Source organism: Sparus aurata, chromosome 24, assembly GCF_900880675.1.
Source record: "Sparus aurata chromosome 24, fSpaAur1.1, whole genome shotgun sequence".
Classification (NCBI taxonomy): domain Eukaryota; kingdom Metazoa; phylum Chordata; class Actinopteri; order Spariformes; family Sparidae; genus Sparus; species Sparus aurata.
This window is the reverse complement of record NC_044210.1, coordinates 3,802,463-3,814,656: the sequence shown is the minus strand read 5'-3', so window position 1 is coordinate 3,814,656 and position 12,194 is coordinate 3,802,463. Positions and strand designations below refer to the sequence as shown.

Genomic DNA, 12,194 nt, shown 5'->3' with positions numbered 1-12,194 from the left:
AGCACAGTAGTGCAATTGAGTATAATAGAGGCCTGAAGGCAGTGACTGTTATTATCAATGCAGTAAAGACCTTGAACACAACTTCTATGATTGGCCTGAGGGTGATAACAGACATCCAGACAGTCTAGATGATAAATTGGTTGCTGATGTATATTGAGTCAATATTGGCCTTTTGTTCAAAACAACATATTGGCAAATCAGGGTCACCTCTGATATGGTGGATTTGGTGGATGCAGTTTATCTGCTTATTATATATGTATTAAAGGTTGACCAAGAGCACAGTATAGTATGTATTGGAGTTTTATTCATGAAAAAAGGCAGCTAAGATCTAAAAAACAAAAAAGAATAAGGCAACAACTAAATTCATCATTACTATACCCCTTTAATCTCATATTTTATGTATACTCCAGAAATGTTATATTTAGTGTGCTTCTGCCCTCTAAATATCCCAACATGATGTTGCATCAGCTAGTTATGAATGTAACCACATACAATTTACCAACCATCAAAATGGACCCAGAATTGCTGCATTCTCAACAAAGATCTGTTTTGGGGTGCTTTATACGCTTCATTATTCTCATTATTGAATGCTATGTAAACTAAATGATGCAATGTGGCGCGTGACCTTGTTTCAAAACATTGATTTGTGTAAGCTTCAGCTCTGCGGAGTTCAGAGGTCAGAGGCAACAGATAGGTCACATGTCATTTCAATGAGCACAGCAGGGTGTGATGAGTCCTGTCCCAGCAGCAGCAGCAGCAGCAGCATCAGCAGTGTGCTGGCCTATTGATCCCATTTAACCCAACAGCAGCCATGAGGACTGCAGCAATAGCTAAAATAATGTCTATTATAATCTGTGTTCTATAGATTACATTTCAGTTCGTAGTAACCAAGAAATGGGCTCTTTTTTGTCTGAAAGGCTTCAGATAATCCGCTGATCTCGGATGACCGCAGATATCTGTGGTGCTAATGTAAGATTTACATATTGTATGTACAGTTGTGCCCATAATGACTCCACAATGCATCAGACTGTTAATACAACATAACCATTATAATTAAATCTTCAAATTTTGTTGAGTTACAATGGAGATAAGTTGATTTGGCTCCACCGCCTTTGCCACTTTGAGTCTTGGCCAACTTCCATGCCAACTGTCCAAAGTATACAAAAATGTATTTTTCAATTGGATCCTACTAAAGACATAAATATACCTTAAGTACCTTACAAATATATAGTTTGATTTGGGGCTGGGTGCCAGGCCTTAAATTAATATCAGAATATGTATAGGCCATATGGCCATATACAGTATATCTACACCTTGATATTTCCTTGATGTTTTAAAGCCTAGCTGACTTGACCACAGCATGACCACAGCATGACCACATCTTCTGTATCAACTGAAAATGACATCAAGCATGATGGATACATCACTTACTAATGATTGATTGGGACAAAACAAATGTATAAAACCAGAGTGTTAAAGTAAATGGCAGTTGCCTGACTATGAGTCTACATTGCTAACAGCTTTATCATACTGCACTCAAGCTCAGTGGCACTCACAGCAGGATGCTAACATGCCCATGATGACAAGGTGAACATGCAGATGTTTAGCAGGTTTACTGTTTACAGTGTTAACCATATTAGATTAGTGAATTGGCATGCTTACATTTGCCAATCAGCTAAATTAGCACAAACCAGAAAGAACGGCTGAGGATGATGGGAATGTTATTAGTTCAGCTGATATTAAGTCATAAACCAAAGTTTGTCCTGATGATTGCAGTAGATGAAATGTCCAAGGGTCAAGTTAGTCCATAGAAAGGGTCTAAAGATTCTCCAATTCCAGGACTCAGCGTGACATTTGATTTTTAAATTCGATTCAATATAAAATCAGCACTGAAGGCTCATATATTGTCATTTACATTTTCTTTTCAGAAAAAATCAGTAGTATAAGTATAAAGGTCCAATGTTGTCGGAGTTACCTTCGTAACAGCCAGTTGTTTGTCTTCATGCACACAGGATAAGTGGAAAGGGTAAGTCTGGAAATGTAGCTGCTAGCTAACAGTAAGCTAACTGTGTCGTCTTTGAAGTGTTTGTGAAGTTTTATTGTTTGGTGTGGTTTTTGCCTTTGAACACAGCCAGATGTGCACAAGTCTGCTGCATGGTGGGTACTGCTGATACTGCCTTTGAGTTTGATAATCGAAACTCAAAACCATGACACCCCTCATCAGTAGGCTTTACCCTCTCAGTACTATGAATATCTCTACAAAATGTCATGGCAACCCATCCAATATTTGTTGAGATACTACAATCTTGAACAAAGTGGCTAACCGACAGACCAACATTACCATCTCTGGAACCAAACTACCTGGAGACAAACCATGTTTGCCTATCACACTCATCATGACCTCAGCTTTAAAAGATGAAGTTGGTGAGTAAAACGTAATCATTAAGAATGATTGGACCAAAACTAAGTGTAAACCACAAAAAGAAATGCTAGAATGAAACACCCAGGTTTGTTAAGAACTACATTTTCCTCTGATGAGCTTCACCTTCCAAGGTTGAAACAATATTTGGGCAAATATTGAATCAAAATCCCAACACTGGGAGCTGTATTACGTGTGTGAAGTGCTCTGTGTACATATTCCATCTGCTGGTGTGTCAGTGGATGCTGTTCAGACAGGCACATTATCTCTCAGTCTACACACTCCAGAGATCCTGGCAGGCCTTTATCTGTCACCACAGCTAAACAACAGAAGTGTTTCTGCTGCTGTTTGCACTAAGAGAACAGGCAAAGATAGGCATCTGCTGCTGACTACAAATGCGGGTAGAGGTTGAGAAATCTAATCTCTCATGAGTGGGTGGGGGTGTCTCTTTGTGTTTTTTTTTGGGGGGGGGGGGCTTTACCACCACTCCAATCCCATTGGGGGCATCGTCTTCCCACTGTTAGATGAAATGGATAGCTGTGATTACGGCTGGCTGGAAACTACCCCCTCACCTCCCCAGCCCACATCCACCCAGACTGTACATCCTGCTCAGACTCCTCACCTTCCTGCACCTTCTGAGCTGGGCTGACAGCTTGGATGCAAAAGGTGGAGGTAGGCACAGAGGGGGTTTGGGAGTACTGAGACTTTGTATCTTTAGATAAAAAGATTGGTAGATAGAAACGTGAGAAATAAATAAGTTAGAGAGGTTGAAAAGATAGAAGCCAGTTTGAAAATGAAAAGTATAGGTTTTAAAAGGCCCAAATAAATGGCAATATTACATGACTTGTCGTCAAATTGCTAAGCTGTTTGCTCTCAGCAACAGGGGACACACATTACGAGATCACACAAGTGAGACGTGACCTGGGAATGGCGCAGTCCAAACAGTCTACGTTGTTTGTGCCGAAGAAAAGGAAGACAAAGAAAAGACAGGATGAATTAGGATGAATGGGCAGCAAGGATTAGAAACTAAACACACATTCTATTGTCTGTTTAACATAACTCGACTGTATCACAAAAATGCTGTTGGTGCTGTTATACTTAAGCTCTGACACATCCAATAATTGACGAGAAATGCATCACCTTGAACCTCACAGAAGGGTCCATTGCTTTTACAAAGAAATACCAAGGCACTACTTGTTTCCCAATGAGGCGTAAATGTCATGACTTTCTTTTTCAGGGAGGTGTGAAGACACAATTCTGCTAGCCAGTAAGAAGCCTTGTGTCTGCCTCTAGCCTTCACGGTCAAATGAGCAAGATAGCAAGTGCAAACAACACAGCCATTATATCCGTTAAAAGTTATATAGTTATATATACTTTAGCCTATGATACAGATCAACAGATGGACATGGCATCAGTAGAATCTCCTCAGACTACATCTGTTGTTACACCTCAAATGATAACCACAAACATTAAATATTACATTATTAGATAAAGCATAGAATTTGTTGCTTAAACCTTCAGCTATCTAAGATGTAAAACTTCTTATACATGTAGGCCAAGAAGGTCACATCTGAACAGGTCTTACGTTTGTCAGGAAATCTTGTTTCAGAGGATTGTCTTAGACTTAGAGGATAAAGGAAGAGTATTTCCTATAGAAATAGGACTGATGGTGAAACAATGCAAAGCATTTTACTTTAGAAAGGTTCTCTGTTGCACCATGTTCAAATAACTAATCCCTTTTCCTGGAGGAATCTGGACTGATAAAATAAATACATTTTTGAGAGACACTAAAATATCAAAAATATAAAAAAAAAGGTTTTTCCTGTTTAGTGTAAAAAAAAGAGAGATACGTAAGCATGCATAACTATAACAGTTATTTTTTTTCTAGATGAAAATACTTGCAAAATGTATCATAATTTCACAAATATTTCATTTGTTACATTCAAGTTAAATATTGTAATTACTAAATGTAACAATAGATAGAACTGAGGTATTAGTTCTGTAATTTCACATGGATTTCTTTGTTAATTGACAAAATTCTTGTATAATTAGGTTTTCACAACACAAATATTGAATGAATGTGCTTTTACTGATGTATTTCACAAACTACCTTCCAGTGAAGACACAATTTGATTCCACCTTGGACTCCATTGCTCTCTGGCCTTATTTTCCCATCATGCATTGTGCTGAGTAGTTTGTAAAGTTTACTCTTTTCTGAACTAAAATCCCATGTTACTTCTAGTTAGTGTTTGTAATGTGTGTTCAGAAAATCCTGACTTTTATTGATATTTGTCATTTTGTGCTGGCTTGTAGCCTTTACCATTAGTGAGGTTGGTGTTCCATGAGTAATGCATCATTCTGTAACATTTTCTACATAACATTATATAACATTACGTAACCCTAACCCTAACCCAACTAATAACAGCATTCTTCTGGAAATTCAGGCCTGAATTGTTTGTATTTTAACGGTGTTCAACCATTTTTAAAAGTAACTTGTTTGTACACGTGTTATTGTCCCTAATTAAACATAAAAATAAAAAAAAAAACATCCTGACCAAAGGACCCCTTGAACAACTATCTGGTTTCTCACCCAGAAACCCTTTTCATCTTCACAGCATCACTGACTTTAACACGCAGATAACTATTACTTCCATTGCATGCTCTGATGCTCCGATGCATGCAGTCGCATTATAAAGATGCAAGTAAACATGACAGCTCTGCACAGGCAAATTTGCCCATCAGCCTAAAACCAAGAAAAATAACAGAGACGGCTAAAAAAAAACACAACACAGCACATAGAAACTACATAGGAATGCTGACAAATTAACATTTTATAATACAGCTGAAATGACGGTGATTCTTCAGTGCTCAGTCTAACAACTGATGAACATGCAGGAGTTGAGAGGGTTGAGAGATGGGACAGTAGTGTACAGATGTGAAGGGCAGAGGACGAGGAAGAAGAGAGGAGGGAAGTGGGAAGGCGGGTGGTCTGTAGGGAGCTGACCTGAAAATAAAGAGGATCCGGGGTCTTCCCTCCAGGGTCTGATAGTGATATGATACCTCTAATTAGACTGCAGACAGAGCACTTTGTCAAAAGGCCGTGGGGGATCTCCGATTAACCTCCACAGTCAGGACTTTACACTAACGGCTAAGGACAACACATACTGGCCTTTATCAAAACTACGATCTCTGAGAAAATGGACTTCACTCCATCAGTACAGTTTTGTTCAGTACTATACTGGCTGTCTCTCTGAAACTGAGCCCTAACCCTGGAGAGTTTAATCCTACTCTCATGGTGATTATTCCACATTGAGAAACACTGGGCCTCATGCAAGAACATATTTGTATAAGTCTATATCTAAATCTCTCTGATGTTTTTCTGTCAGCTTTGCTCACTAAACTCTCTCAACAGCAGAAGCTTGTATATAGCTCATTTTATCCTCATTTATGCCACCTGTTCACTGGGAGGTGTGCAAACATAAGACTTGATCATTAGCATAATCCACGGCCCTGAAATTGCCAAATAGGGGGACCTGTTCCACTCCATTTGTGGGTAATTTTAGGAAAGTCAGCAGAGAACGAGAAAGACCCTGAGGCGGCTGTTGGAGTGAGCAAGTTGTCTTTATGTTTATGTACTGAAATATACTGATACAAAAACAACATAACAATAAAATAGTGTGACAATATATGGTGAACAGAATATTTTGTATTTGTACACAAAGTCTAGTCTAGTTGTTTTGCTCATTTTGTTATAAGTCCAAATTCATTCAGTTTAATGATGATTTCTGGGTTAGGGTTAGACAGACAGACTTTCTGTACATGATTTGTTTCACATGTCTGTGCCACTTCTGATTTTTTTGTTTTTTTATGAGAAAGTTGCCAAATGCCACATATTCTCTTAAATCACCTGTATGTGAGGCTGTACCAAATATCTTGTTTTAAAGTTCTTTTAAAGGATTTTTGTAGTGTCTTGTAAGCCTTGGCAGGGCGTGTCTTGTAAGGTGTAGGGTTAGGGTAATAAATTACAGTTCATTAATAAATATGATATTTCTTATTTGTAACAACTTAGGTAATTTACTATAATAGTGTTAGAGCCAAATAAGATTTGCTGTTATGGTGGTTAGAATTGTATAGTGCTATTAGACAGCAGGTTCATGCTTCACTGTGTGTGCACTGACCACAGTGAAAACATTATTTTTAAAAGACTAAACACCAACAAATACAGACTTGAATATGGCAGAATATTTCCATCAATACAACTGTCTTGTGAATTATATATATATATATATATATATATATATATATATATATATATATATATTATACTATTATAATATATATATTATACTATATATATATATATACATATATATATTATACTATAAATAGGTATCTGTGTACATTTTGTCTGATATGTGCGGATACTTTAACTTTCGGTTTTTATAAAATTAAATGCAGAGAATTTAAATGCAGAGAATATGTTCCCGGTTAAATGGTAAAAATGGTAAATTTCGGAGCACTGAAGTCATTTTGAACAATAAAGTTATTGTTAAACTGTTAAAATATCCTGCCTCTGTTACATGTATTTGTCGCAAGTGTTTGATAACCACACTTGACCGATAATTTGCAAAAAAAAAGATTGTTCTGTGTATAAAAGATATTGGTTGATGTATCAATATCTGACTTTTTCAGTTCTTAATTTTGGAATCAGCACCAAGAAGTCCTATCGACCTATCTATCTATCAGGCTCTAATTATATCTTTTGGAATTACTGCAAATGTTTGGATGCTTGTGAATGCATCCACAAGCTCACCTTCAGTTAGCATGCAATAGGGGCGGGCATACAGGGCTCCTGCTTGCTTGATGCTTTTTCATCCCCGTTTTACGTTAAGATTTTGAACAATAATCAGCAGATTAACTGATGATGGAAATGACTGTGACTTGCAGCCCAACAGAAATCATGTTCAGTGCTTCAAGACCAACTTGACTTCCATATGTAATTGAAAAATAGAAAATCAATTGCCGTCTGAAAGGAAAGAAAAACACATTCAAAACGGCTACAGCACACTTTGAGAAATAGAACTGATGTTAAAAGACAGTGAAAAAAAATCTTCTTGATCTATTAGTGCTTTCAGGAGATAAATGATTTAACGAGTGTACTTATCAGAGACAGCACCAGCCTCAGTGTCTTTCAGTAGAAGCAGGGAAACACTGATGCAGCTAAATCTTGATTTCAAGCATGAGCTAAATTTATACCACGCCTGCTCTATAAATAGCAGCGGGCCGTTGTCTGGTGAGGCTTTGTGCAGCACAGCGTGCTTTGCAACTATGCTCATATCCATCATTCCCTTCTTCAGACACATCAGCAGTCACAGAGATGCTACCACTGCCCTCCATCCCGTTGATTATCTCTTTGTGTCTCACATTTCTGTGGCAGCCGTTTTAAGCTGCTGGTCCAAAGCTGAAGGAGATGTTCCAGCAGCCTTAATTAGAGCCACAGAAATCCCCCAAAATCCTTAACTGTGCTCTGCTGTGGAGCGGCTGTAGCAGGAGAACAATTGTAAGTCTGACACACCACCTAGTGGACAGAGAATGCAATGCTACAAGACGATCCTTGACTGTGTCCCAGTTACACTCTGCTTATCAATTGTAAGCGCATGCTCATTATGCAGTGTGCTCACATTTGATCAGCACACATACTGCATTGTTTCCTGTGAGAACACTAACAAAATCAAAACATTGCAAAGAAAAGAATACACAGACAATTTTACTTCTCAAAACCAAGCTTTTTCTCTGCGTTGTGGCATTGTTGTATTGTTTACAATTATATTCAGAAAGACACATGCACCCTACCAAAAGAGACCACCTCTATCTTCTTCATCACATAAATGATTGCATATAATAAAACGTTCATGTTTAGAAACAAAGAACAGAAAGAACAGAACAGTAAAACGGTCCCTTTGTGTTTGGATCCCAGGCTTTTAATGTTCTTGCTTGGTGTTTTATTTGGAAATTGTACCCAGATGTGTCTCATCCTGCTTTTCAGTTCGTCCTGTGTGTTTTTGTATTTGGGTCCTCATCTTGTTTAACCGTAACATATAACAAAACAAACTGACCAAGATGGACCCAGCAGACGACAGCACCCAGTTTCTAGACATCCGGGACAATTTGTGGGGGGGTTCTGAATGACAATATGGACAGGGTGGAGATGCTAGAGGCTATTTCCATATTTGAATAGGAACTATTTGATAAACCTTGGTTAAAGGAAGTTCCAGGTGCCGTGTGACTAATTTACGATTATATAATTACATTTCATAATTTCATATTGTACAATATTATGTTTATATGTATATACTAGTCTATTCTATTTCTTACCTTTTTATTTCAATATATTGTTTATTCTTTACTATTATTGCTGTTTTTTTGTAATATAACTGTCCTTTGCCTGCTGTGGCAAACAAATTTCCCCATTTTGCAGGACAATAAAGGAATTCTGATTCTGATTTCCACAGTGGAGATGCAGAGGAAGGCTTTGTTTGACAATCGTCAGGGCACTGATTCCCATGTATCTGCTAGCCATCAGCCTGATTGCCTCTTGTCAGCTCCAGACTTTTCTAGCTGTCAGCCAGCTTGCCTCCTGTCAACGGCAGGGTCTGCCAGTCGCCAGGTGTCTCCGTTTTTGGGAACCATCCTAGTTTACAAGGTGCCCCCTCAAGAAAGCGACGTCCCCAACCATGTCCTGGCTCCCGGACATCCGGCTCCCTGATCTGCTGTTCCTCACCGCTGCCCGGGGACTCGTCTTCGCTGCTGCCCAGCGCTTCAGCCCAAGCCCATGCCTCAGCCAAAGTCTGGCTACCAGCCCAAGCCTCAGCCTCAACCCCAGTTTCCCATCTACCAGCCTCAATTAAATTCCTTTCATCCAAGGTCCAAAACACCTTACCACCAGCCACTGCCTCCGCCTGGCCAATACCAGCCAGTGGTTCTTCGGTGGCGGCCCAACCAACCCTGGTGTTTCTCCATCAGCAGTACGACCAAAGACGAGAAGTCATTGCCCTGGAGCAAGTGAAAGGCACTGCTGAGAGCTTTCTTAATGAGAGGGTTTTGTACAGCCAGCTAATGGTGTGTATAAAGGTTCAAGACACGGGCAAAAAACCCTGTGCTCACAGAGCTGAAGAAGGAGCTATAGTTAGCCAGTGAGATCACAGAATTGCTCCAGAAGCAGATCAGCATCTTGTTGGATCTGAACTCTCTGAAAGAGATCAACACTCCGCTGCTTGCAGACTATCGAGACAAGTGTGACGCCATCAAGCTCACCTTCAAACGCTGGGAAAGGCGGAAGACAATGGACGAGATGAAAGACTTGTTACCACTCAGAAACTTGCAGGTCAGATCAGGAACTGCGATTCCAAGCTGCAACTTCTGTCTGCACATCCTCAACCAGACGCCAAGGCCCTGCCCCACATCAGCCTCATGCTGGAGAAAAACGACCTGACATGATGACCTGACATAACTGGCATCTGGTCTTCAACCAATACATAAGCCCTGCCAGTGTGAAATGCGGCTGATGCAAAGGCATCTGTTGAGACTGGAGAGTGGACGTGCCACAGCCTGCACTACAGTTACCTGCACCACACCACTGCGGTCAACAAGGCCAGGCTATGCAGAGGTTTGGGCCCTTCCATCCAGCATTGGTACTCTACAGCAGCCTAGTGGTCTGTGTGGTGTGGTGTCCATTTTGTGTTGCAAAATAAAGCATAAAAATCTTTCAGCATAAAGAAATGATGAGATAATTGCTTTAATGCCTCTAACCTTTAAAGACACAGATTATAATGAGTACTACCATTGTGTACAAAGTAGAAGTGTGTACCTTTAATTTGAATTTTGTTTATTTCTTATCCGTGTGTATCATTGGTTTATTTGTATGACAGATGTGATTAACCATGATGTCCATTAAGTGTCTGTCTATCTTTCTGTCCCCCTGGAACAGCCACAGCACAGTTGCACAACTTTAAGCATGTTAAGCATCCGTCATTAAACGGTAAGGAAGGATTATCACACAAACTAGAGCAAGTCTTACCTTTCTGAGCAGGTATGGGTACATCTGGGGGTTCCTCAAACTTCAGTGTCTGTACCAGGGCCTCTGGAGTTATTTTAGTGCCAGCAAAGATGCCACTGGGGAAGGAGCTCTCTGCCGCAGCCTGACAGGATATAGATCGGAAGTAAATAAGCACTCGTAAACACACGTGTGCCACACATCAATTCTAAAATTCCTCCATATCGGGTACTACAGTTTTAGATTGTATCCCCCTTCTTAAGTCTCGTCTAAAAACAAGCAGGACTTCAAAATAAAGCTCTACTTTTACAGAGTAAAATAACGGAATGGCTCCTATCAATCACTGCCCACTTGGTTAATGAACATTCAACATCACATGCCCTTTCGTTGTTTATTCCACGAGTTCTTCGCACAGACCTGTTTGACATTATTCCAGGAGTCCTGCTTTTCCTTTTCCAGAAGTGGGGGACTTATTGTGTGCAGTCCCAACACAGGAGGCTTCAGTAAACTCTGAGGGAGCGCTGTGTCGGGGGGCTGTGTGAGGCTGCTCGGCCTGTCAAGCTTCACTGCCTCCTGGTGAATCTTCTGACGGACGTGTTTGATCTTTCCCACCATGTTAATGAAGATTAGTGGAATTTATATTCAATTAAATCTAATGTATCACACACACAAGCAGTCGTACTGCTGCGCCCCGGTGTCGACGGCGTGTAATGTTATCAAGTCAACTACACAACTACCGGAAGTGATTCTTGTTAGCTTTCAAATTAAACAACATATTTCTTTCTTGGGTGTTTATGACTAGCGTTTTATAATACCGTGGTTTGAATATGCATATCCACGAGAGAGAAGTCACTCTCTAGCTGTTTGTTATTTCTCTTTGCTCATTCTTTATCGGCCCCACGTGTATGACATCATATGTAGGCTAATTTACATGGCTAACGTTAGCTATCCCTGCAACTTACTTTATTTACGCGTTTACTGTAAATGTTTTTGATAACTTTACTGTGTTCTCATTTCATCCACTTCTGAACTTTGAATTTCTTTGAATATATGTATACTCAACACCTTTATAGCGTTAAAAAGTGTTAGTCTGAAAGAAAATACCAGAAGTGCACGTTTCTACTCCGGGTAGCTTGACATTGTTGACATGAGAAGCGTGACTGGTGTCCCTGGTTAGATGGTCGGTAGAAAACCGGTTATAACTAAAGTTCCGCATGCTATTTCCGCTGTCAAACGTGGTAAGCTTTCAATTGCTTAAAAAAGTAATAAACCAGATTAAGCTGCACTTGCTGACGCTATAAAACAGTAACGTAATTACTTATTACTATGTTATAATTGGTAGCTACTATACAATATGGTTATGTCTCAAAATACATTTGTTTAAGTGATAAGGTTGGAAAACAACTGGACTGATTTCTTTGTTTGCCCAACCTCAATCAGCATAAAGAGAAATAAGCCGATCTATGAGGAGAACAAAGTAACTGAGTAGAGTCATACAAGAACATCAAGACAATATTTATGTGGGCACCAACTCACCAAGTTCATGTCATAAAACATTTCCCCCAAACAGTCTTTCTTTTTGTGTGAAGATTTAATTTATGCTTATTCTTTGGGTGCTATTTAAGTTTCACCTTTTTTTTTTTTTTTTTTTTTTTTTAAACATATATTCATGTAAATACTCTTGCAGAAAGTTGTACAGTGATCAAATAATGCATTAGCTAA

The 12,194-nt window shown here is 39.4% G+C and overlaps 1 protein-coding gene across 1 annotated transcript in view; it reads right to left on the bottom strand.

Moving 5' to 3' along the window:
- Nucleotides 1-11,614, bottom strand: part of slx9 (SLX9 ribosome biogenesis factor) — a 19,741-nt gene extending 8,127 nt beyond the window's left edge. Inside the window, exons 1-2 of the mRNA XM_030409480.1 lie at nucleotides 10,890-11,614; nucleotides 10,497-10,617 (exon numbers count right to left, since the gene is read on the bottom strand). Of these exons, the coding sequence (XP_030265340.1) occupies nucleotides 10,497-10,617; nucleotides 10,890-11,087 (319 nt within the window). The 5' untranslated portion in view covers nucleotides 11,088-11,614. The remainder of the gene's footprint in view (nucleotides 1-10,496; nucleotides 10,618-10,889) is intronic.
- Between the last annotated feature and the right edge of the window lie 580 nt (nucleotides 11,615-12,194).